The 27742-nt window shown below is 41.1% G+C and overlaps 1 protein-coding gene across 3 annotated transcripts in view; it reads right to left on the reverse strand.

Moving 5' to 3' along the window:
- The window catches only part of kiaa0930, a 156114-nt gene that overhangs the window by 34679 nt on the left and 93693 nt on the right, over nucleotides 1-27742 (reverse strand). For all 3 annotated transcript variants that reach the window (XM_070552683.1, XM_070552656.1, XM_070552712.1), the window contains 2 exons: nucleotides 14765-14953; nucleotides 2317-2476 (listed from right to left, as the gene is read on the reverse strand). In XM_070552683.1, the coding sequence (XP_070408784.1) occupies nucleotides 2317-2476; nucleotides 14765-14953 (349 nt within the window). The remainder of the gene's footprint in view (nucleotides 1-2316; nucleotides 2477-14764; nucleotides 14954-27742) is intronic.

Raw genomic sequence — 27742 nt, forward strand, 5'->3', positions numbered from 1 at the left:
ACGATCGCGTGTCAGTACCTACGGTCCGGCACAGCGTGTTGCTGATCACAGAGAATGTGATCATACGATAATTCAATAGGGAGCGTGGTTTCACAGACGCGGAAGTGATAGCGTCGGTGAAACGCCGGCTGATCTAGGAAACCCCCGAGCGTTCGAGCGTCAACGAAGTGACACGGAAATGCCGGGCTTTCCAGAAGTAAGTAAGATAACTTACTATGAGCTGATAGTTCGTTGGATTGATCGGTAGGTTGGAAACTCTGATCGTGAATCTTAAGAAACGATGACTGAGTGGTGAGCTGGAAAGGCGACTTCCGTTTATAGCCGTGGTTTGTGACGTAGGTGCGACGTGAGGGAATCCCCGCGAGGGGCATGCTGGGAGTCCCTACTTCGCGGATTTTCACCTATCGCGGCCAGGTCTGGAACGCATCTACCACGATAAACGAGGGATTACTGTAGTTCATACACCCCCTACTGCTGCTCTCCAGAGTGTTCTGCAGCATAATCAGCACGTTCTCTTTGAACTTGATAGTGTAATGACCTGGCAGGGGTTGTAAGCCAGGTGCATTCTGGGTATTGTGTTATATGTTTTTCCTATCGTTCTGCTAGTTCCTATGTGCTGATTTGCGTGTTGTGTGAGTGTTATGTAAGCCACAGGGAAGGTGATGTGTGTTCTGTGGAGTGGGTTGAATTAGCATGGTTAACTGACACCGTGACTCTGTGTGGTAGGAGCGTGATAGAGGATCGTGTCTGTAGCGTTACAAAGCATGGAAGAAAAAGCCGAAAAAGGGTCTGCGTGAACTTCTACTGCCTCTTGCTGGTTGATTTGGGGACTACAACCCTGCCACTGGGACACTCGTACTTGCTTACCACATTCCATCCGGCCACAATAAGAGACCGGCCATTATTTGCCTCCGCTGACTCCGACACCGGCCAGAATTGGAGACCCGGCCTTTAATTGAATACCGGCCTGTATTAGAGGATTTACGGTAATTTAACTTGATTACCACCAGAGCCAGGCGCACTGCACCGTTATCTCCGTCACTGTAAATGAGGGAAAAACAAAATGATCGGATCCTGCACGTCTTTTCACACATTGGTCAGGATTGACGCACTTTGTTTTCATTTAGTTGGTTAAAAAAAAGTCGGGCTCGGGTCGGGCCAGAGAATCCTGAAAACCTTTTCGGGCCGGGTTGGGCTGGGGCTCCACCCCCTCGGGCCGGGCCGGACACGGGCTCAGATTTTAGGCCCGTGCAGGGCTCTAACACACACACACACACAATATATTACATTTTTTTTAACAGAAGTTAAAATTTGTTTGGCCAAATTATTACCGACATCAGCAAAACAGTTGTTAAATACTGTACTGTCCACTATATCACCGTACTTCTTTTAAAAAGCCTTGGGAATTTTGTTTTGTTATGTTTTTCATTGATAAGAACATTTATAATATTCCAAGTCACTAGAATATAATTTTTACTTCCTTCTAATAATGTATTATAGTGCTCCTTTTTTCTGTTTTCTTATAATAGAGGTCAATATATTCTTATAATGTTTATATATTTTTTTCACTTTCACTGGTTTTTAATAGTAAATAATAGTAAATATTTATTATATAGTACATTTTTCTTTCTGCATGCCATTCTGCTTAGTCATCCATGATTTTCTGTTACAAATTTTCTTCACCTGATAGTTTCTAATGGGACAATGTTTGTTCTAGAGATTTAAAAATATAGACAAAAATGTGTCATATGCCAAATTCACATCCTCTACATGCACATCTTCCCAAGCACAATCTGCGAGGTCTACCTTTAAAGTCTCAGTTCTTTCTAAATTCCTTATTCTCACTAATTTATGTGTAGACTCATCATTTGCAACTGAAGCATTATCTATTAAACTATGCAAAATTCCAAATATAGGGAGATGATCCATAATGTCATTCAGGAATATACCAATTGTAGCTGAACCGTACACATGTGTAAAAATGTGATCTATTAGTGTAGCTATCCTTTATAATTCTGCAGGGCTTGTATATTAGTGGCCTTAATCCAAAACTAAACACAGTATTCCAAATGTCATTTGTTGCTTTATGAACATTCCATTTCAACAAATCAATATTAAAATCCCCACAAACAAAATAAGACTTTTTTATCACTTTAAGTTTTTTTTCACTAATGTTATGCTATTCAAATACTGCTCCATACAGGAGACAGCTGTTCTTTATATACAACTCAAAACTATACTCTTGCACCTTTCACATCACAGAAACAAACGTTGCTGCAGAAAAATAGCAGAACCAAAGAAACAAAAAGGCTTCACCTTGGTCCTCCTCTTCCCTGAAGAACTCCTCACTGTCGTTGGCAGAGTGAGACTTTTTCATCTCTGCAACACGATTCCGTGGCATCTTTCTTCTCAAAGAAGGAGAAAAGAAGGATGGGCGGTTCCGCTCTGGGGTTGGAGGAGTGCTGAATGATGTCACCTAAAAACAAATAAAACAGCACATTTATTAAAAACCAAAACAGCTAATGAATGGTCTGGTTCACGAGTCAATTTCAAGGCCAACAAGATGAGTCCGGCCCTCCTAGTAATTTTAAATGACCTGCAAGCGCTTAAAAGGCGTGTAATTGCCTCTGAGAAATAAATACACAAATAATACTTTAGAGAGTATATTTTAAATACTCCCATGATGAAGAAAAAGATGCATGTATGAATGTAAAAGACAACAAATTAATTGCTCGGGTTGCAGCATGGATCTCCGTTACTAATCTCAGCGCTGAAGCTGCAGGTGGATGGGGCTGCAGTAGCTCAACAGGTTGAACGAACTGTCCACTATTGAACTGAATAGGCTTTATTGTCATTGTACAGAGTACAACGAAATTGGAGTGCTACTCCCTTGGTGCCAAATACATGGTACAATGGTAATTGCCATTCAGTGGCCTTATAGCCACAGGATAAAAGCTGCTGTGTAGTCTTTTTTCCTCGTTTTAGTGCTCCTGTATCTTTTGCCTGATGGCAGTAGTTGGAACAAATAATGAGCAGAGTGTGAGGGATCGTTTTGGGTGCTTTCCGCTCTCCTGAGGCAGCGAAAGTTGTGTAGTTCATCCAGAGAGGACAAACGACAGCCGATGACCTGCTGAGTGGTCTCCACAATCCTTTGGAGTGATTTCCAAACAAATATAACAAATTTAAAAACTAAGGAACACCATCCATCCATCCATTGTCTGATCCCGCTTTATCCACGTAGGGTCGCGGGGGGGGGGGGGGGGGGGTCTGGTGCCTATCTCCAGCGGTCAATGGCCAATCAGGCGGGGTACACCCTGGACAGAGAGCCAGTCCATTGCAGGGCACTCCATTCCCAAAACTGGATCTCTCCTTCTCACTAGATGGGAGCTGGAAAGTAGGGGTGGGCAATACGGGCAAAAAAAATCATATGATTTTGTCTTTGCAAAATCGCAATCACGATTTTTTCTATTTTGACAATTCAGGCATTTTGGAAGTTATTTACCGGTAAAATACATTCATTTAAAATCATACCCCTTCACAGAAAATAGGATAAAAGATTTCAGAATCCTAAAAAATGTTTTCCTGAAGTTACTTTATCTATCCATCTTTCTCTATATACATATCTTTCTCTCTTTATCGCTAGCTCTATCTCTATCTCTCCATCCACAGTTGAAAGCTAGAGATACATGTCTCAAATGTCCCACAGGCACTTTCATTTAATTATATATTTTAATTAATGTAAAATAATTTAGTCTATCTAGAGGAGGCTCATATCCAATCATCCACAATATTATAAGTACTTATTTCATTTTTCTGAGAAAAAAAAATCCATCATGTTAAGCTAAATTCATGATGCATCCTCATCTTATGCATTCTTTAGTCAGGAGTACACTCACTATTGTTTACTACTATTTGTCCCTCATTGCTCTACGTAACTGTTTCCTGATTGCGCAGGGGAGGGGCTTGGCATCAACAACACTCAGGTCAGCAGCCAGTGTGAAAAGACTTGCTAAAACACGTCACAAAGCTAAATGCAACATTTAGAGCAGAACACTGACCCAAATGTTCCCTGATCGAGTAGACACATGAGAATGCACTTAATGACTGCTTACAAATATACTGATGAAGGTTCTCTGTCACCCAGCTAATGGTAATCCAAAATGGTTCAAATGAAGGCAACTGGACTTCTTTGGTTTCTTGAAGACATTTCGCTTCTCATCTGAGAAGCTTTGTCAAGTCTAACCAGCTGGACCAAGATGATTCCTTAAAAAAAAGGACAAACCAGATCTGTACCCTCCTGGACCTCTGCCCTTCTACCACCTACTACAAACACAATGACAAGTTTTAGAGGCAAAAACATGGATGCGCCATGGGCTCCCCAGTATCACCTATCGTCGCCAACATCTACATGGAGGAAGTGGAAACCAGAGCACTGAACTCCTACCATGGAACAGCACCAAGCCACTGATTCAGCTATGTGGACAATACATGGGTCAAAATTCTCACCAAGGAAGGAGACTTTACCAAGCACATTAATTCCGTGGACAAGAACTTTAAACCACCTTAAATAGGGGCGGGGCTTAGATTTCACCTTTCTAGCACCTACAGTATAATGCAGCTGTGAATCTCATTCCTAAGCTGTTTCATTTTAGGTCACACCTTACTGCATCTAATCAACACAACGTCTCCCTCTCAATAGAGGCTAAAGACTCATCAGGGGATGAAGAGGAGGGGTAATCAGAGTAGTTTCTGCTCGTTAAATAACAACAGACAGCTACAGCTTATAAGCTTGACTCTCCCATATTCTAGTTAGAATGGACAAAGCTCCTTGGATGAGAAGCAAAACCTCTTCAAGAAACCAAAGAAGTCCAGCTGATCTTCATTTGAAGCCTTTTGGATAGAAAATCCCTACCGCTACTCAGATTCTAAAATGTATACCCGGAATCACCTAGGTGGCGCTATTGCAAAAGTCAATGCATTTCAGCTACTAGCTCCCAAAACATAGGTCCAACAGTCAAAAACTTTATATGTGCTTGATCCTTGGATGATTCTGCATGTCATTTGTATGGCCACGCCCATTTCCGCCTAACTAGATCTTTTGCTAAATTGCAAAACACAAAATCTAGTTTTAATAACTAATCTGTTGTTTTTCATCGAATCAATCTGAAACGTTGTACATATGATCTATTGATGACGAGAAGTCGTTGTGATGAAGAAAAATGCGAAAATATTAAAATTGGACTAATGACACAATGTCAAATTCAGTGCGCTAGCTAGGACATGTCCTAATTGATGACATCTCCACCATTTTTCAAGATAAAATGATGAGACTCTAGACTCTTACAAAGTAAGATCTGTAAGCCATATCTACCTAATCTTGTTTTGATTCAGCAATAGGGGGCGCTAAAGAGTGAAAACGTTTGTTTCAGCGAAACGGCTTGATGGATTTCCACAGAACTTGGCACAGGTGTTTATCAATCGACCCTTAAGCTATATTTTGAATATGATTTAAAAGTGGGCGTGGCTTATAGGCTTGAAAAATGTTCACCCTTTTACTCATGAAAAATATATATTCTTTACAGAAAGTTACAGTTCTTCTCTGTAATAGTGTCATCTACAGTCACAGACAAAAATGCGTTTTTTGTCCAATAGGTAGAAGAAGAAGAAGAAGAAGAAAGTATCATTTCTATAGCGCCTCTCAAGATAAAAAACACAAGGCGCTTCACAAAAGCAAAAAATGTAAAAATATAAAAAAGCATTTAGAAAATGTTCAAAAATATATTTAAAGTGAGCAAAAATAGGCAATTGTGATTATAAAAAATGTTAAGAAAGAGAGAGAGTGAACAGGAAAGAGGGAAATCAGTGGATCCTGAGGAAGGTGGAATTGGTGGAGAGAACAGAATAAAGAGAGAGTGGTGAAGAAGGTCATACCATACCATACCACCTTTATTTATATAGCACTTTAAAAACACAGCCATATGGCTGACCAAAGTGCTGAACAGTCGCACAATAACAGAGATAGAAAACATAAAACAGTACTATGAAATACAACCAACAATAAAAAAAGACAAGCCGATAAAAAAAGTACCAATAAAAACCTTACAATGGATGATAAAATAAGAGTAGTAAAAACCAAACTAACAGCTAACTGTTAAAAGCAAGGGTAAAATAGTGTGTCTTTAGTCTAGACTTAAAATCTGCCAAGGTGGATGCCAGTCGAACTGTGACTGGAAGTTCGTTCCACAGTTTAGGACCCGCGACAGAGAAAGCTCTTTGTCCGCATGATTTGTAACACGCTTTCGGGACCTCGAGGAGCAACAGGCTGGAGGACCTGAGTGTGCGACCAGCAGTATAAATTGAAAGAAGATCAGATAAGTACAGGGGGGCAAGACTATGGAGGGATTTGAAAACAAAAAGTAGCATTTTATATTGGACCCTGAAAGTGATGGGCAACCAATGAAGGGATTTGAGAACTGTGTTATATGCTGGCGCCTGTCAGTACGCGTTAGGAATCTAGCAGCTGCATTTTGAACGAGTTGAAGTCGGGCAAGGGTTGACTTATTGACACCCAGCAAAATTGCATTCGAGTAGTCGAGCCTAGATGTGATGAAGGCATGAACAACTGATTCCAAATCTTTCCTAGATAAAACGGCTCTTAATTTGTACAAATGGCGGAGTTGGAAAAAACAAGATTTTACAGTGGCATTGACCTGGGCGTCCAACCTTAGAGATGAATCCATCTTCACACCCAGGTTTGACGCAACGGTTTTTAGATTTCGCGAAACAGATGAAAGATCTGGGGTTTGGAATGGGCTAGATCTGACTGGATTAAACAGGATCAGTTCAGTCTTGGAATCATTGAGATGCAGAAAATTTGTGGCCAGCCAACATTTCACATTGCATAGGCAATCTAGAAGAGGCTGGATGGATTGCTGGGGTTTCACCGACATGTAAATCTGACAGTCGTCAGCATATAAGTGATATTGAACATGGTGTTTTTTTAGAATTAATCTGAGGGAAAGGAGGTAAAGACAAAACAACAAAGGGCCAAGAATAGAACCCTGCGGGACCCCACACGAGAGAGGAGCAGAGCGAGATGAGATGTTGTTCAACACCACCCGTTGGGACCTGTTAGACAAATAAGACCTAAACCAAGTTAGGGCTGGACCACGTATTGCAGCAACCTCCTCTAAACGTAATAAAACGTAATAAAATGATAAATGACTAGCACTTGTATAGCGCCTCTCAGAGTAAGGACTCCAAAGCGCTTTACACTAAAGAGTATCATTCATCCATTCACACACACATTCACACACTGATGGTGATGAGCTACGATGCAGCCACAGCTGCCCTGGGGCTCGCTGACAGAGGCGAGGCTGCCGAGTACAGGCGCCACCGGTCCCTCCGACCACCACCAGCAGGCAAGGTGGGTTAAGTGTCTTGCCCAGGGACACAACAGCAGAATTCTCTGTCCGGAGCCGGGATCGAACCTGCAAACTTCCGATTACTGGACAACCCGCTCAACCTGTTGAGCTACTGCTCATGGTCAACGGTGTCAAAGGCGGCGGACAGATCGAGAAGTAATAACACAGCATGTTGTTTATGTTGTTTATGTACTTAGCCGACTTAGCATAGGAGCCAGAATCAGTAGCCATAAAAATGTCATTGAAGACACGGAGGAGAGAGGACTCAGTGCTGTGCAGGGGTCGAAAACCTGACTGAAAGACATCCATTATGTTATGATCGGCTAGATGAGTTGAAAGCTGATCATAGACCACCTTCTCCAGAATTTTTGCCAGAAATGGAAGCTTGGAAAAAGGGCGAAAATTAGAAAGAACCGAGGTGTCAAGGCCTGGTTTTTTTTAGAAGCGGCTGAACCACAGCATGTTTGAAGACAGGGGGTACAACACTGGAAATAAGACTGGTATTGATAAAGTGTAGGATATGATGACCTATAGCTGGGAACACCTCTTTCAGGAGGCGCGGAGGAAGGATGTCGTCTTGGGAACCAGATGGTTTCATCGACAGAAGCAAAGATTGCAGGCATGGTAGGGAAATAGGTTCAAAGCTGTGGAAGGGCGCTGTATTAAATGTTAAGGTAGGAAGGATGTGCAGATGGAGTGAGAAGCTAGCCCTGATAGAGGAAACCTTTTCAGAAAAGAAATCTAGAAACTGATCCGGGAGATTTGGTGCAATAACTGAGCAGTTGGGCTCATGAGGGACGAGAACCGAATTAATAGTTTTGTAAAGAACTTGTTGATTGGACCGGTTGGCAGAAATAATTTTAGAAAAGTAATAGCTTCTGGCATGCATAACTGCTTGTTGATATTTGGACCTGAGGTCTTGCAAAATCTGATATGAAATCTGGAGGTGGTCTTTTTTCCATTTGTGCTCAGCCTGTCTACAGAGTTTTCTCAAACTTCGCGTATGAAAGTTGAGCCAAGGGTCAGATTTATGTTTGGAGTGAGCAGGTTTCAGAGGAGCAACAGAATTTAAGACAAAAGCTAGCTTGAACAAGTGAGTCTTCAGCTGCTTTTTAAAGGAGTCCACTGAGTCCACTGATTTCAGGCTAAAGCCGGGCGTACACTGTGCGACTTTTTCACTTTTTTGAGCCGATTTTCAAGTCATGCGAGAATCCCCGACATCGGGGCGAGTTTTGCGCCGAGCGGTCGTGTAGTGTACAGGGGGTTACGAGAGGCGATTAACACCACGTGACCAGCTGCCGATCAGCAGTCGTGAGCTCGCATGGACTTCTGGCGTGTTTAATATTTCGCTCGTCCCTCGTGAGGGTATCACACTGTTGAAGCGGCGCTGCGAGCAGCTGCGACCCAAAAAGTACCAGAGCTGCTCACGGTGCATGCGCAATCCTGCATCAACGCCGCTTGCTCGCTATTTCCCTAATAACACATGCTGTTCGTTTTTGTTTCTACACGTTTTTTACTCACAAAGATTGTCAAGAAAGCGTGTTTGTCGTGTTCATGTCAAATTAAACTGATCACAAAACACAGATTTACTTTCTTTATTTCGTTTTCCTCATCCAACCCCCATAAATCCCTGTGTGTCCTCCTGCAGCACTCCCGAAGGACAACAGGCAAGACAAGACAAAAAAGTCTGACGTGTTGAGTAAAAACTGCTATTTTTAGCACATTTTTAGGGCCGACGTGTTGCTACCAGACGTACAGTGTGAGCAGTCAGGTCGCATGCGAGAACTGGGTCGTACAGTGTGAGCACATGACTCGTGAGATCTGCTCTGCGAGGAAGTCGTGCAGTTTGAGCTGAAGCAGAACGCTGCGAGTGAAAAAGTCGCACAGTGTACGCCCGGCTTCAAGGGGAGAGAGTTCCAGAATCTGGGGGCCACAGCAGCAAATGATCTGTCACCTTTGACCTTTAGCCTGGTGCTGCACAACCAGTAGGCTTTGATCACTGGACCTCAGGGACCTGCTGGGGGTGTAGGGACTAAGAAGATCACCAATGTAAGATGGTGCTTGTCCATGTAAGGCCCTATAGACCAGAACCAGGATCTTGAAATGAACCCTGAAGTTGACTGGCATCCAGTGAAGCTGGAGGAGAAGCGGGAGGTGGTGTTGTACCCAAACATATTTTTGGATATTTTTTCCCCATTTCTTCAGTAAAAAAAAAAACAATGATCTCATCCTTTCTGTTCCTTGAGTCAGTCAAATTTAGATGAGTATTTTGAAAAAAGTTTTAGACGTCAAACATACTTTCGTTGACTCCTCCCCACCGTCAAACCCAATCAAGTCAAAACCTTGACTGACAAGAAGGGAGGAGCAGCTGACCAAACGATGTGGACGGATTTTTGATATTTTATTAATTTTTAGGATATCTTACTTTTTAAAATATTTTTTTAAATGTAAAAGTTTTTTTAGTATAACTTTGAAAGATTTTGAGAATTTTCAAAGCTGTTCATATCAACAGTACCTAAGGTCAATTCAAGTGTATAGGTTGATTTTCAGCATGATCTAACTATAGGGGGCACTATAAACAGGTATAATTTATACTGTTGAACTGGCTAAATGGATCTGCATGAAACTTTGTTGAACTGGCTAAATGGATCTGCATGAAACTTTGTGGTTGTCATCATTATACAGTCTTAAGACAAAAATATAAATACGGTAATGATCGATCAAAGTGTGCGTGGGTTACTATTGTTGAAAATTTCAAATTTGAAAAAATTCCTAAAAATCATTATTTGCATGTAAGAGGCAAAGATTTTTAGGTTTTGTTAACTGCATATAGGAGAGTTCATATCACGAAAATCGCAGCTCCGCGAAGAGGTTTGCTCTTTCTATGTACGAAAATGCATTTTTAGGCTAGCAGTTGTAGCGCAAATTCCGTTACGACAAACTTCATGAAATTTGCCAAAGAGTTCACTCTTAGGTGGTTTATGAAACACATAAAATGTAGTCTTGATTTGAGCAACTCCTTGTGTTTAATATTACAACTTATTTTTATTGACAGCTACTAATGCAAATATTATTTTATTGTAAAATAAGTTTAACATTTATGATTTTTATAAAAATATATGCAGATGTCCCACATCACAAAGGTAATCTCGGAATATTTTGAGATTTTTGTACGAAAGCATTGATTTTTAATGAACTTTTTACTTTGTCAGTTTTTCTGTATAGTTGAATAAAAAAGTAAATAATTTCTTTAGAATGTTTTTTAGATATAGAGTAAATATAACATTCCATATGTACCTATGGTGATCTTGAGATTTTCCTACAAATTTTATAAAGTAGCATAGTTTTTTGATGAATATTTGGAGACTGAATTCCGGGACCTGGAAGATGGCGCCGTCCACGGCCTGCAGTCTGCTCTCCCGATTGTTGTTTTTGCTTTTTATTTTCCTGTGTTGCTCTTTGGTGGATAGTAGCTCAAATTTTCGCTATGATCGCCTCACTCTTCTTGAACTTCGGCATAAACTTGGATTTGCCTATCACCGCTGTTCGGATCTAAGACGGTCCCAGCTCTGCTCCTTCGCTCTCGTGGCAAACGCGGGGGTTCCAAAGTGCGGCTCAGAGCCTCCTCCGGCCGTTCGTGCATGGGATGTAAACCTCACCTGTCACCAGAGTTGATACATGGAGATCATCGGACCTTCCGCATTCCATCGCTCTGTCGAAGATTCTCTGGGGAATCCGGTCGCCGGAATGCCTCAACCACCAACCCGTGGATGCACCGGGGCATCAACCAAGCTAAACTTTGCTATCCTACGGTGGCCCAAGCGGCCCAGTCACCCCGGTCAGCTGATTCGGGTCTTCCACCGATCTTTAGGGTAGCTCTCCTAAATGCCTGGTCAATTGGGAATAAAACCCTCATTTTAAGGGATTATTTTTTCCACCATGAGGTGACATTATTCTGCATGAACGAGACCTGGGTTCTTCCTGGTGAGTCAGCTGCACTGTCAGAGCTCTGTTCCTCGGACTGTCAGGTTCTGAACGAGCCCAGGCTCACTGTTCGTGGTGGTGGATTACTAACCATGTTCAGATCCTCTTTCCATCCTAAAAAACTTACTATACCGGTGACTCCAACCAGCTTTGAGTTTATGGCTTTTGAGGTGGACTTTAGTCCTCCGCTGCTGTTTATTCTCTGCTATCGCCCGCCTAAGTACAATTCAAACTTTTTATCAGAATTTTCTGATCTTTTAACAGACTTTCTTCCAAAATATGACTGTGGGATTATTCTTGGGGATTTTAATATACATGTTTGCTGCCCTGACAAGCCTCCTGTTGGTGGCTTTTTAGACATTTTAGATTGTTTTGGTCTCCAGCAACAGGTCCAGTCACCCACCCATTCAGGATCGCACATTTTAGACGGTTTTGTCATTTGGGATCTGTATCTCTGATCTGATTGTTGACTCTGCATGTATCTCTGATCATTCTCCTATTATTTTTAATATCTGTGGCTTGACACCTCCATCCACTAGGCAACATAATCAACACCTTACAAGAATAATTTCCCCTTTCACCACCAATCTATTAGCATCTAGCCTAGCTGCGACTCTATCCACTTCCCAACCTGATTCCACCTGTGTAGGAGTTGAGGAGCTGCTGACCTCTTTCAACTCTACCTGCTCAACTGTTTTAAATGCAGTCGCTCCTCTAAGATCCAGGCATAAAAAAACTGTGGCAGACCCTTGTCTCAATGAGGAGACTCGTGCCCTAAGATGCCAATGTAGGGTCTGCGAACGCCAGTGGCGGAATGACAAGCTGAAAATCTCCTACCAATTATTCAAGGATTCTTTGACCCACTATCAGAAAGCTGTCCTCATGGCTAGAAACAGATATTTTGCAAATATAATCACTAGGCATAAAAATGACCAGAAGAAACTGTACAGTGTCCTCACCTCTGTACTATCCCTTAGAGCAGTGGTTCCCAACCTTATTCCCAAGGGGCCCCGTTTTTTACCAGTAAAATTTTTGACGACCCCCTCCCATTCTCTCTTCCAGTACAAACAGTATTAAGAAATTATAAAATTGTTCAAGCACATTTTAATATGCTTTGATTCAATAGATAACAGTAATAGTAGGCTCCAGTACAGAACAAAGTCATTAACAAAACCATACAGAGCGTAATGTGCTTGACAGTTTGTATTACTTTTCTGAACACATTGTTTCTTGTAAACTTGTTCAGACAACGGAGGTCTCCCACTGTTATCCAGGATCAGTTTGAAGCCCACATACTGCCCCTCCCTCATCATCAGGAAACATCAATCCGTATCCTGAGGACAACAGAAGACGGCAGGAGGACAGGAACTCTGAGACCTAGACACCACCAGCACCGGGACCCAAAGCACCTGTGTGCACAACGCCTGTTTAACTACTAAAACCTGTTTATTATATAGTTCTACTTATTTGCTGTGAGGTTAATACTTAGAAAATGTGTATATTAATGTAAACAATTAAAAAAATCACTGATTGTATGTTTTCTTTTAGATGTAATGGTCCAAACTCCGCCTTGTAGACATTTATTGCATCCTGTAGGTAAATACACAGAACAGGCTCAGATCCAGGATGACCCAGCATGCACTTCTTCCATTCTGGCTGTTAGGGATTGTATCAATAACTCAATGCCTACTGATGTTTCCACCTAACGGTGTTTATTTAGAATGCAGGTAAGATTTAACTATATTTGTTAGCAAAGCAGACTGATCTTGGGAATTTCACTGCAGCACTGATGTCCACCTCTCTGTACACATTAGAGAGAATTACCACGTTACAGCTAAACACATATTTAATAAAGATATAGGCTACGCATTGCAGACAATAAAAACAAAGTTGTAAGCATTAGAGTTATAATGATCACATTAAAGAACATTTGGAGGAATGTTCTTTATTTTTGACTAGAATCTCAAATCTTTAAATTAAAATGTAACTGCTTTTTATCCATTTTCAGCCATTAAGACACCCAATATAAAATAAGACTACTTATAAAATTATTTATAATTGTATGTATGTATATATATAGATAGATAGAGATTTTAATAAAATATATACTTTTAATGGTGTTTTAATGAGCTGTATCATTTTTTAAAACATTTTTATAGCAATAAATAAGCAAGCAGCATTCCTTGTGTGTGTGTGTGTGTGTGTGTGCGCGCGTGCCTGCTCGCTTGTCCCTCCGTCGGCCGTGACGGGTGTGTGTGTGTGTGTGAGTGACTACAGACAAATGCATGAGAGAGTTAGCAGCCTTGAAACAGCCTGATGAACAACTCTCCCCACATGTTTTAAAAATGCTAATATAATGTTTCTGCTATGCTAAATAATGATTTCTCTATAGAACTACAAAGTCCGACTGGGGGAGGAGAGTACAGGTCTGCACTATGGAGGGGGGCGGAGTTTACAGCTCCTCCTCCAGATTTAAAGAGACAGTACCCAAAAACGGCTCGTTCTCAAGACTCTCCTCAGAACAGGGGTAGATGAGGGTCTGTAGAGCAACAATAATGAGGAAATCAGACCAAAGAACTGCAGCTCGACTGTATTTAGACCCCAACTGAAGGATTTAGGTGTAAAAAGGAATAACTTAAAAGCATGTTATGTCTCCTTTAAGTTATACCAAATAAGTCTACTTGTTGAATTTAATAATGATTTATTTATCAGTATATTCACACATTAATAACTGTATATATAACCAAGACGGCTGTGAGCACACGTGTGTGTGTGTGTGTGTGTGTGTGTGTGTGTGTGTGTGTGTGTGTGTGTGTGAGTGTGTGTGTGTTCCTCACTGCCGTGAAAAAGAAAGAGTGAGCTGCCATATCTTCAGTCAGAGGCAACGTTTACGTCTTAGCATCCAAAATGATAATGAATCGTGCATGTGAGAAACCCTCGCTGGTTGATTCTACCCGCCAATCGGAGGCTCCCCCTAATGGTAGGCATGTATTTGAGCTGGCCTATCAGTCGGAGTGGGAATGTAGGCTTGGCCCAGCCCTTAGCGGACCACCAGAGGATAAGGGTTGAAAAACCGCCCAGTAGGATAGGGAACCACGTCCGACCCCCCAGGTACGAAAACCATACGCAATGCGGGCCGGGCTTGGCTGAGCGGTACCAGATGTGAAACCCCTATAAAAATGCATTATACAGGCCATTTGATCTTATTAGTTTCATTCATGAAAATTTCACAACCTGAAAGCAGATATGCACACAAAACATAACGATAAATCTTAAGCAACAATCAGACCAGAGGTTCCAGGGTTACTCAGATGTAGTTTCTACACGAGTTTCTGTGTTCCTGGTGCTCCCCTTACCCTCTCATGCATGGGGGACACCTGATCCTCCTCTGTGTTGCAGGGCGAGGTGTCACTGGTTGGCACCCTGATGACAGCCATCTCAGCATGACCTTTGCCCTGTGGTCCCTTCATCCTTACAAACTCCATGTTGTTGTACTTGTAGAAGCCAAAGGACATTCGCTGGGCCATCTTAGCAGCAACACTCACCTGCAGAACCATAATACACACGAGCACAAAGTCACTACCTTTTTTAGATATGTTGCTACACCAACACATCTGGGTCAAATTGTTTCATTGTCTTCTAAACAGGTCAAATAAAAAAAACTAATGAAAATAAATATACAGGTCCTTCTCAAAAAATTTGCATATTGTGATGAAGTTCATTATTGTCTGTAATGTACTGATAAACATTAGACTTTCATATATATTAGATTCATTACACACAACTGAAGTAGTTCAAGCCTTTTATTGTTTCTAATATTGATGATTTTGGCGTACAGCTCATGCAAACCCAAAACTCCTATCTCAAATAATTAGCATCTTTCATCCGACCAATAACAGAAAAGTGTTTTTAATACAAAAAAGTCAACCTTCAAATAATTATGTTCAGTTATGCACTCAATACTTGGTCGGGAATCCTTTAGCAGAAATGACTGCTTCAATGCGGCGTGGCATGGAGGCAACCAGCCTGTGGCACTGCTGAGGTGCTATGGAGGCCCAGGATGCTTCGATAGCGGCCTTAAGCTCATCCAGAGTGTTGGGTCTGGCGTCTCTCAACTTTCTCTTCACAATATCCCACAGGTTCTCTACGGGGTTCAGGTCAGGAGAGTTGGCAGGCCAGTTGAGCACAGTAACACCATGGTCAGTAAACCATTTACCAGTGGGTTTGGCACTGTGAGCAGGTGCCAGGTCGTGCTGAAGAATGAATTCTTCATCTCCATAAAGCTTTCCAGCAGATGGAAGTGTAGGAGTGGTAAATGTGGTGCTTTAAAAGCTTACTGTATTACCTTTACTTATGACCAATAAGCTGTGATACTCTATATATAAATATAGAATATCAACCTGCTTGGTCTTTGGATGTTTAATCAGAAGATTCTAGGACTCTTTATTTATGCTTTATTTATTCTCTCCTTCAGATGTTTTGAGTAAGAGCCGCTGTCACCAATTTGAAGCAAAATAAGGAATATAATCCAGTAATGGCTGCACCGAAGCAGATTAAAAGTTCGAGCCGAATGGCTACTCGCAGCAGCCCTGAGGAGGAAGGGGGCGAGGCAGCTGCCCCGCCTGACCTGGCGAAGCTACTCACTGAAGTTTTCAAGATGAGTGGCACACTCCAAAGTGTTGCCAGCGATGTTTCTACAATAAAGCAGACAACAACTGAGCTGAATGCAAAGGTGGTGGCTATGCAAGAGAGGATCACGGAGGCTGAGACCCGCATTTCCTGCTTGGAGGACACCTGGGAGCGGCTACACACTGATGACGGGGAGAGAAGCGAACAGGTGGACGCTATGCAGGCGCGCATCCAGGGCCTCGAAAACTACAGTAAGAGGAACAACATGAGAGTTATTGGGCTGAAAGAAACTGTTGGTACTGGTGGGACACTGCTGGAATGTGTTCGGAGGATGCTTGTTGAGGGCCTGGGGTGCGTGATGATGTAGAGTTTGAGATTGAGCATGCTCATCGCGCCTTTGCTCTGCTCCCAGACCGAGCTCCAAGACCAGTGCTTATACGCTTCCTGAGGCAGTCAGCGAGGGATAAAGTAATTATGACAGGCAAAAAGAAACGCGGGTTTGATTGGGAAGGATATCGGCTGTCTGTGTTTCCCGATTTGGCCAAGGAGCTGGCGGAAAAAAGGAAGGCTGTTACAGCCGTGAAACGAAGGCTTCAGGAGCGCAACGTCAAATACACCCTGGCGTTCCCGGCAACACTACGTGTAAAATGGAAGGGGGAAAATGTAAGCTTCAACTCGGCAAAGGCAGCGGAAAAGTTTTTCAGCAACGAGGATGAGCAGGAGAACAGGGCACAAGGAGGGAAGACCCCAAAATCGACTGATTGATGACGTAATCTCGAGGAGCCTGAGACATCTGGTGTCTGACTGTCGGAGGGGGCAGATCCAGTGTTGCCAACTCAGCGACTTTGTCACTGTTCCTAACGACTTTTTGACCCCCCCTCAATGACTTTTTTTCCAAAAAGCGCCTAGCGACAAACCTAGCAACATTTCTCAGGACCCGTTGCTACCTTCTGTAGAACTTTCTTGTAGATATTCCCCACAGATTAGCAACAAAGAAACCGTTTGCACTCTGAACCGTTCTTCCGGGAGTAAGGAAAGAGAACGATAATCTGCGCATGTGCACGAGGACCGACCAATCATAAACCGTTTTCGGCCGGGCTGATTCGCCAAAAGGTACAGCTGCAGAGCTGGAGACCGCCGATTTACTTCTGCTGCTTTCATATTGCTGCAGGCTCACGCTTCTACTAGAGACGGCGCGGGCGTCAACCTGCCATCTCTGGTTCTGCAGCCGTCAGACACTTTGGCTTTTCCTGTATTTGGCAAATAAAGTCATCGGGAGTTTCAACTACCGTCCCGTTTACACACGCAGCTCTGTGGCTCATCTGAATTTCCTTCAGTGACACAGGGATGGTTATACTTTGAGACACCCGCTCCCTTTTGCTCGGTGCGCCGTTATTATCACGATGGAGAGAATACACAACAGAGGTGTAAAAAAACTGCTTTTTAGGAAAATGTCTGTGAGAATGAGGAGAACAGGAGGTCTGAGTTATATCCTACAACAGAACTGGTTGGATCACCACACCATATCTGTCCTAATGCCACTTTATTGGTACTTTTGGAATTTATTGTACATATCAAAGCAATTTAGGCCATTTTAATCATACTAATTAATAACTTTAACATATAACATAGTTTTTATTTTCCTCCCTTTTAGTCACATATATATTTATATAGCATCTTTTAGATGCTATGGGGGAAATGAACACCAATGTGGCGTGATGACGTCATCAATATGTAAATCAGCACGTGACTTCATCTGGCGACATCTAGCGACTTGTGGGGGTAACTTCAGCTACTTTCAGTCAAAAGCAGTTAGCAACACTGGGCAGATCTCATCATCTGTCATCTTAGGAGGGGAGAAGCAGAGCAGCATCCTACGGACCCGGTAAGGTTTTTGTTTAGGCCCTGTTCATGGGAATGTTTTTTTATTTATGTTTTTAGTTTAGTTTAGTTTAGTTTTATTTGTCATATGCAAGTTAGCACAGGGTCAACATTGCAATGAAATGTGTTTGACGAGCAGCGGTCTCTCAGCAGCATAATACAATAGACAAAAGAACAAGGTATAATACAGTAAAAGCAAAATATTAGAGAGTCATGCTAAAAGTAAAAGCTTACTAAATAGATAAGTAAGTATAGATGACTAAATATAAATATATCCAAAAAAAAGTGAGTAGTAACATTAAAATGAAGTAACCAGTGCAGGTTAAATTTTACTTGTGGCTGTGTGCACCCATACAGTGGGTCTTTTCTTCAGGGGAGGAAAGGTTTATTTTGTCTAGCATGGTTGCGGGTTTAAATCATATTGAAACTTACAATTGGAAATGACAGGGAAATATGTAAAATGTATATCTTGGAATATTAATGGGTGTAGAAATCCAACCAAAAGGCGTAAATTACTATCCTATTTAAAGTCAATACAAGCTGATATATTTTTTCTTCAAGAAACCCACTTAAATGACGGCGAAGAACTGAGGTTCAAAGGTGGTGGGGTAAATCATATTTTTGATAGTTCCTATTCAAGTGCTCGCAATGGGGTAGTTATATTTATTAAAAGAAGTATTCGATTTTCATTGATTAAAGAAGTTAAAGATACAGGAGGAAGAATGGTATGTGTCCAAGCTCTGGTAGAGGGAGTAAAGCTAATATTGTGTAACATCTATGCCCCCAATAAAGAAGACCCTCATTTTTTTCATTGGATAAACAGGGTATTGGGAGATATGGAAGGACAAATACTAGCAGGTGATCTGAATGAAGTAATGGATCCTGTTTTGGATAGAAGCTCATCTAAAGGCCCAATTAGTTCTAAGGGAAGGGTTAGGGTTAGGTCTAAGGGAAGAGAAGCAGTTCATACGTTAAGGGACGATATAGGCCTAATCGATGTGTGGAGGATAATTAATCCATCAAAAAGGGAATACACGTTTTACTCTCATTGCTACAAATCTCATTCTAGGATGGACCTGTTTTTGATTTCTAAATCTATGTTATCTAATGCAATAAGCTGTGATATAAAAACAATTTCACTGACTGATCACGCAGCGGTTGAACTTAGCATTAAACTAGGACTGGAGAATAAAAGAGGTTCAAGGTGGAGGGTGAATGTCTCACTTTTACAGGATAAACCATTTAAGGAGTGTTTGGGTGAAGATCTTAAACATTTCTTTTAAGTAAATATTGGCAGTACGGAATATATTCAAAGTGTTTGGGAAGCCTCTAAGGCTTATGTGAGGGGCAAATTGATAGCATACGCTTAAAAAAAGATGGTGACCTTAGGATTCAAGAATTGGAGAAGGAAAATAAATTGAGAGAAAACATTCTGTCTATTAAGTATAGCTAATTAATTTATAGAGACATCTGTGGGCTTAAGTTTCAGTTAAATGAAATATATAATAAGAAAGTGGAATACTCCTTGTTTAGATTAAAAACTACATTTTATGAGGGAGGTGAAAAAATGGGGAAGGTACTAGCAAGACAAGTTAAAAAGGAGGATTACTCAAACAATATTCCTGCTATTAAACAAGGTAATTCTTTGGTAACCTCAGAAAAAGATATAAATAATGTATTTAAGGAATCTCCTACCATCTTTATGCAGATGACATCCAACTGTACATCTCCTTTAAGCCCCATGAGATGTCTAAGCTGCAGCTGTTCCACACCTGCTTAGACTCTATCAAAACCTGGATGGTGGGAGCTTTCTTCAGCTGAATGAAGATAAGACTGAGATCCTCATCTGTGCCCCAGACAAGCTGGTTCCCAAAGTCAGAGACTCTCTTGGTCAGCTTGCTTCTCACACCAAACCTTCTGTCAGGAATCTTGGCGTGACCTTTGACCCAGCTCTTACCCTGGATTCTCATGTCAGTTCTCTTGTTGGCTCTTCCTTCTTCCATCTCAGGAACGTTGCTAAGCTGAGTCCCATTCTGTCCCGCTCTGAACTTGAGACAGTTCTCCACACCTTCATCTCCTCACGCTTAGACTACTGTAACTCTCTTTTCACGTGTCTGAGCAGAACCTCCCTGAACCGTCTACAGGTGGTTCAGAACGCCTGTGCTCGGCTTCTGACCAAGTCCTCCAAACACACCCACATCACCCCGCTTCTCCTCCAGCTTCACTGGCTGCCAGTCAACTTCAGGGTTCATTTCAAGATCCTGGTTCTGGTCTATAGGGCCTTACATGGACAAGCACCATCTTACATTGGTGATCTTCTTAGTCCCTACACCCCCAGCAGGTCCCTGAGGTCCAGTGACCAAAGCCTACTGGTTGTGCAGCACCAGGCTAAAGGTCAAAGGTGACAGATCATCTGCTGCTGTGGCCCCCAGACTCTGGACCTCTCTCCCCCTGAGCCTGAGACCAGTGGACTCAGTGGTCTCCTTTAAAAAGCAGCTGAAGACTCACTTGTTCAAGCTGGCTTTTGTATGACCTTCTTCACCTCTCTCTCTTTATTCTGCTCTCCCCGCCTATTCCACCTTCCTCAGGATCCACTGATTTCCCTCTTTCCTGTTCACTTTCTCTCTTTCTTAACATTTTTTTTAAATCGCAATTGCTTATTCTTGCTCATTTTAAATATATTTTTAAACATCTTCGAAATGCTTTTTTATATTTTTACAATTTTATATTTTTTGTTTTTGTGAAGCGCCTCGTGATTTTTATCTTGAGAGGCACTATAGAAATGATATTTTCTTCTTCTTCTTTAAGTGATATTATGAAACATTATATGCATCCATGGTGACTGATGCTGAAAGCCAGGAAGGGTGTGATCATTTTTTTTCTAAACTCAGTCTACCTAGATTGCTTCAAGAACTGGTAATGCCCCCCTCAGAGTCCTTCTCCACCCACATATCAATTTTAAAATATGCAACATTAGTAGGCGTTGCCTGGAGGACCGAGAGGAAGGAGCCGCGGCAGTGACGAAGACGATGGCTAACTAGACAATGCTAGCTCACTTCACTCTGAGCAGTTATTAGAAGTGGAGGACATTTCTTCCCCTCCTTACCCAGACACTCGAGAAGAAAGGGACCAAGTCTATTTGGAGGAGACAAGCGGACCTGAGCCTTATTCTTTTGAGCTTGTGAGTTGCCTGAAACTAGCGGAGCCGACCCAACAGAACCTGCTCTGAATGGTAAGTAGCCGTTAGCCATAGCATTAGATTAGCTACAGGGTTTTGCTCCACGGCCCTAGAGAGCTAGTATTCAGCATGTTAGAGGTTTATCTGCTTCAACACACCTGGTTTTAATCAGCAACAAATAGCTGAGCTGCTTAACAGCTAATCTAACCCGTTAAAGCAGGAAAACCACTGAATCGTGCTGGATAGCAGCCCTCCAGGAGCCCTGGGCTCAAGTTACAGTCTGCTGCATAAAGTTATGAAAATACCCCATGAGAAAATTGTAATGTGTTCAGCCCACTAAAACTGCCCTGATTTATTTATTTACTAATAACAGCTGCTCTCTTGGTTCTAGGTCCTCTGGTGTCTGCAGCTGGTCTCTGGTGTCGTCAGGATCAGGAGCTTCCGGAAGAATGTACCTTTCATAGGGATGGGTACCTTTGACATTTGAATCGATCCGGTACTAATTACCGGTACCTACGAATCGATACCGGTACTTAACGGTACCAATTTTCGATACTTTTGAGTGTTTATTATTTTAATTATCTTTTATAATTAAATATATATTTTTCTCAATATATAACCATATTTGATAAATAACATACAACTGTTTGTATTTTAACATTGCCCTTGTAGTTTTATAAGCTGATAATTAAACTGAAGCAAACATCTTTACTATGAACTAAATTTACTGTGTATCTTCATTCCTTTTGCCATCTTTTTTCATTAGATTTTTCCTACTGGGAAGTTAGAATTTCAGAGGAGAAAGCGAACGCACCATTAGCTGATAACAATAGTAGCAATGGAAGCTAACATATCAAGCTAACGATATCTTAAACAGTTCATTTAGCTGCTGGAGCAGAATAAACGATGCCTCGCACTTAGATCGTCACTGGTTTCGTCTTCACCCGTCACATTTAGTAAAGTGAAGCCAAACTTTAGAGCGCGTTCATGTTGTTCTAGTCGGAAATTCGGAGTTCCGAGGAGAAAGCGAAAGCACCATTAGCGAAACGGAAGCTAACATATCAAGCTAATTATATTTACCTACCGGAGCAGATTAAGATGAGGATGTCTCACTTAGATAGTTGTCGCTGGTTTCATCATCACCCAGTTACCCATCACATTTAGTGAAGTGGACCCAAGCTTTAGCCTGCATTCTCTCTACCATGCTGCTCTGTTTACAACTGGTTCACAGCAAGCGACGACAAAACGCTCTTGCGCATGCGCAGCTGTCTTGGCAAGTTCTCGTTATGATGGACGGGTACCGAAACGAGGCACCGTTTGAAATTACGTGAATCGGTGCTCAGTCGATACTATGGAATTCGGTCGGTACCTTAAAAAGTACCGAATTCGGTACCCATCCCTAACCTTTCAATGGCTCTTTCCCCCTTATTTGTTATATTAATTAAATAAATCTCAATTTATATATTTCCTGTTTTTGTTCATGTCCATAAATACTTAAACGTGCTTGAAATTAAAACGAGCTTTTAACAGTGAGGTTCTAGTTTAATTCATCACAATAGAGCTAGTTAAGCATGCAACAAAATGTGATAATCAATGTAATTTATAAATATCCATTAAAATATCAAAACTGGAATCTAAATGAGATATTTGGCAGCACAAAAAACTTGTCAAACACAATATTTATTATAATAATTGTAGGCAGACAGGAGACAGAGCTGATGGAGGTTCTCAGTCATCAAAGGAAGGCTGAAGGCTTTCCAGGAACAGGAGATGTGGTGTTGTCTGTTCTCCCTCTATTCTGCCAGATGAGCTGATAGGTTACAGGTGTGTGAGGACATCCTCATGCTGTCATAACCAGATGACAGTTGTGTGAGGACATCCTCATGCTGTCACAACCAGATGACAGGAGTTATCAGGAGATCAGCCAGGCTAATGATGAGATGCAGAAAGAAAACAAATTCAGGACAGTGTACAATAATATGTGGTGTTGCTCACCTTATGTGCTCTTATAGAGTTATTAACGTGTGCCTGCCTCATGGTGTAGAGTCCATATTTTGCTGAGTGTCCTGCAATAATGCAGGTTATTAGTTAATTTACTTTTGATAGCAAGAACAAAATATTTAATGTAAAAGTTATTTACCAGGTGAATCAGCTCACACGTCACCACCAAGTGTCACAGGGGCAGAATCAGTAGCCTCCTTCATGATGTCATCACATACTTATTTAATTGTTAATATCTTAAAAATTCTGAAATGTTTTTTTTTTTTTACCTTGAACAGTTCACTGAGCTTGCACTGTCACTGAGGTGGAAGCTGGAATCAACAGCAGACACCTCACATCTTGGTCTTTTAAGGAGGTGTGGATGCTCTGGGACTTTCTGGAAGATGAATTTCCGTCATGGTCCCTGTGGGTCACCAGACACACTGCGGCTGTGAACTCCATTCTGGCTGGCTATGTAAAAACAAAGAAGCAGCACATTTATGAATGTTTAAAAGAGCATAAAATCACGTGTAACAATAATCTGTAAAACAAATTAAAACTAGAAGGTGATAATAAAATGTTTACATAGAAGATTATTAATAATAATTCACCTTTGCTACGGGTAAGGCTTCACGTCAGCCTGGACAAGTGCATTCTTGCAGATTACTAAATCAGTCTGACAGCCAGTGTCTTGGGTAGATTTAGCCTGAAAAAAAAAAATAGAAGCATGTTGTTGTTTATAAAATCAGATAAAATACAAAAGAAACTGTCCTATATAGGCGCTTTATAACATTCCTAGTGTGTGATGTTATTATAACGTAAAAGTCAGTCACATATGATGTGAAGAGAGCCTGAAATGCGACCTCCTGAACAGAATTCCTTACAGAACCGGGTCACAAGCTGGATTTCACGCTGTAATGCTGTCTGTCAAGTGCTGCGTCAGTTAGAGCCACTGTTGCAGAATTACCGACTGACTAGCTAAAGGAAGTGAACCACGTCTCTCAGACTTTGCATTTAGGTAGGGAATTGTCTTTAGAAGATGTTAAAACTTTTATTACTCACCTCAGACTGGAGCCCGCCATGGTGGGGGAGAAGAGTGGGTGGGCTGCATCTAAATCGCGGAAGAGCCACGGTGGGCACAGCCTCCCTCTTCAAACGGAGATGTGCAGAATCGCGGGTAAAATGCTGGTTGCAAACTACAGCACCAGGCAGGAGCTGACTGTTTTCCAGACACCGATTGCGCCCGACCACTGGCGCCTAATTTCTAAGTCCAGCGTAAAGGAGTGCAACCCCACAGAGCCACCGCAACCACACTACACTACACCATCTCACCATACTAACACGATATGGAACACTAAACCTGAACTACTTTCCTAATTACACTAACAGCCAAACACTAACTAAACTACAATAACCAACAGCCAAGCTAACACTAAATAAGTATGTATAACACTAAAAGCTATGCTAAAGATTAGGATATGCTAATGCTATATGCTAATGCTGAACTACCACTAATGTCCTACACTCGCTTGCAAATCCAACTCCCAACTCGCCACAAGGCGTGGCCGAGACGCTCGATGCTTTTATAACGTTCACACAGAGCTGCTACGTAGTACTCTACTGGTTTACGTAGTATCTTTCTCTTTAGCCATTGGCTAAAATTTATTCAAACAGACTCAAATTCTATGTTTCAAGCTGAAGGTGGCCCTATACTGTGGTATTTAGGCAGAATTTTTAACTTCTAAAGAAAATGCATCAAAATGCTAAAATAATGAATACACACATTTAAAACACTATTACACTTATTTATACAGTTTATCAGCAAAAAAAAGGTTAATTTAGACGTTACTTGCTCTTTCAGGAACAGGCAGAGTTGTTAGACGGTCCAATAACAGAAGGAGAAATTAGAAAAGCGATTTCATTAATGAAAAGGAGGAGAAAAGGGGGAAATCTCCAGGCTATGATGGATTTCCCGCTGAGTATTATAAAGAGTATATAGACATTCTTTCCCCGGTTTTACAAAAAGTATTCCAAGAATCTTTAGAAAGAGGCCAACTCCCTCCTAAATTTAACGAAGCACTGATTTCTTTGATTCCAAAAAAAGACAGGGATAGTACAGATCCACCAAATTACAGGCCAATTAGTTTATTGAACTCAGATTGTAACATACTTACTAAGGTGTTAGCCCTGCGCTTACAACAAGTCCTTCCTAATATCATACACCCAGGGACGAAATTTTGATTTCAGAAGTGGGGGGGACACAGCAGGCTTGTGCGGATTTGGGGTGGGGGGTGTTATGTAAAGACCCCTTGACACGTCACGTGCCCATCTCAATAATTTTTCCATCCTCAATATATATATATATCAAAGTTAAAAAATGTACAACTCTATTATTATTTTTATTTATTATCATTATTGAAGTGCAGTTTTGGTTGTTGAGTATGGATAGGCCATTGTATTTATTGTTTTGGGTCTTTTTTGTTTTTGGTGCAACATTTTCTAACAGGGAGTGAGATTCTTTTTTTATTAAATTTTTGTTTGTTATTTTTATTCATTTAGAAGTTCTGGTTCTGGACATTTCAATGTTAAATGAAGGTTTATTTGTTGCATTTTAAAGGGTGTACTTGCATTATTATGATATATTAACATTATATTAGTGGTTATTTTGGTCTAGATAATGTTGACAATGATATCGTTTATCATCAACAATTTGTTGGACAAAATATCGTCCAGCAAAATGTGTTACTTTCCCAGGCCTAGTCAAAAGTATAAAAATTATTTATACATAAACGGTCCCTCCTGAGATCTGGCCGTTTGTTCATTTGCTGTGTTAGAGGACATGCTGAACTAATGTTTTACACATGATCATCACCCTAACATTTGAGTGTATAAAAACATATTAAATATGTTTTTCCCCTTATAAGTGTTTAAACAGTTGTTGCATTTCAACACACAAAAAATAAATGGAAAAAATAAGATAAATCTAATGAAAAGTGTACATCTTTGACATTAAGCTTTAAAAAAATCTGTTGACGATGATGATACTGTTCATTTTTCAGAGCTTTTTAATGTGAACATATACATTGCAATAGATAAGTTTACAATAAAGTTAAATGATAAAAGTTTTGAAGTTACACTTCTACTACTACTACTACTAGTAATAATAATTATGATGATAATAGTAATAATACAAAAATAATTATTATTATAATAATATGAATAAATTGTGTCTGAGGAGTCAGTTATGTGGAGGAGATGAGTTTGTAAAAGTTAGTTTTGAGTATGTTTGTGAAGGAGGAGGTGAGTCTGAGCTTAATGCAGGGGTGTCACATGTTCCAACTTACGTTTAGACTTTGAAAGAAGTCTCTTATATCCACTTTTCGTTTTCTTGACATGCTGCCTCCTGGCTGTGCCTAACTACCAAAGACTCACAAATGAACACTTATTCAAATGTTATGTAATGGAAGCTGAGCTGAGCTCTGATATTACACAGCGTCTAGTTGACGATGTGACTCAGTACCGGTGTTCCCTAGCGGCTCTAAACTAGCAAAACAACGTGAGCACGTTCTGACTGTTTACAACTTGAGTGACAGCAGCAACAGCCAATAATACGTTAGCAAGTATCAGCAGAGCCAATAGATTAGCTTTTGGGCGGGTCTAATAGGAAACCGGTTTCCGTTTCGGTCCTAGTGCTCAACCAAATCCATTTAATGGAGCGTAATATTGTTTTTGGACGGAAAAAAGTGCAGGGGACCAAAACTGCCTTTTGAAAAAGTGGGGGGGGGGGGGGGGGGGGGGGACATGTCCCACCCGTCCCCCCCCAAAATTACGTCCCAGCATACACCTGAACCAAACAGGATTTATGAGAAACCATTCTTCAGTGGATAATGTCAGGATACTGCTGCATTTAATGTGGTTGAGTCAGTCAAAAGATGAGCCTGTAGCTGCCTTCTCCTTAGATGCAGAGAAGGCATTGAATGGGGTTTTCTTTTTTCTGCTTTATCAAACTTTGGATTTGGGTCACAATTTATAAATTGGGTTAAAATATTGTATAAAGAGCTGAGGGCGGCAGTTATAACCAACGGAATGATTTCACCTTTTTTCGGTTTGTCACTTGGGACCCGACAGGGGTGTTCTCCCAGCCCTCTATTATTCATTATATTTATAGAAACAGTAGCTGTGAGTATTCGGTCAAATAGTGATATTAAAGGTATAAGAACGGGCCAAGTTGAACACAAATTACTTCTTTATGCAGACGATATTCTAGCAACGATAACTAATCCACTTACATCTTTACCACATTTAATGGACACTCTAGAATCTTACTCAAAAGTTTCTGGATATACAGTTAATTGGTCCAAGTCTGAGGCTATGCCATTGTCGGGTCTGTACTATTCACATATGGTGGAGAAATTTAAATTTAAATGGACACCTAAAGGCATGAAATATTTGGGGATGAAATTATGCCAAGAGCTAGGTGAACTGCCTTCACTAAATCTGAACCCAGTGTTGTCAAAAGTCAAAACAAATTTTGAAAAGTGGGAGGCATTAAAATTGACTTCGTGGGGCAAAATTAATATTAAAATGATTATAGCACCCCAGCTCAATTATATGCTCATGATGCTACCTATTTCTATTCCTCAGGACTTTTTTAAAAGGTATGAAA

The sequence above is a fragment of the Nothobranchius furzeri genome, chromosome 1 (genome assembly GCF_043380555.1).
Source record: "Nothobranchius furzeri strain GRZ-AD chromosome 1, NfurGRZ-RIMD1, whole genome shotgun sequence".
Classification (NCBI taxonomy): Eukaryota; Metazoa; Chordata; class Actinopteri; order Cyprinodontiformes; family Nothobranchiidae; genus Nothobranchius; species Nothobranchius furzeri.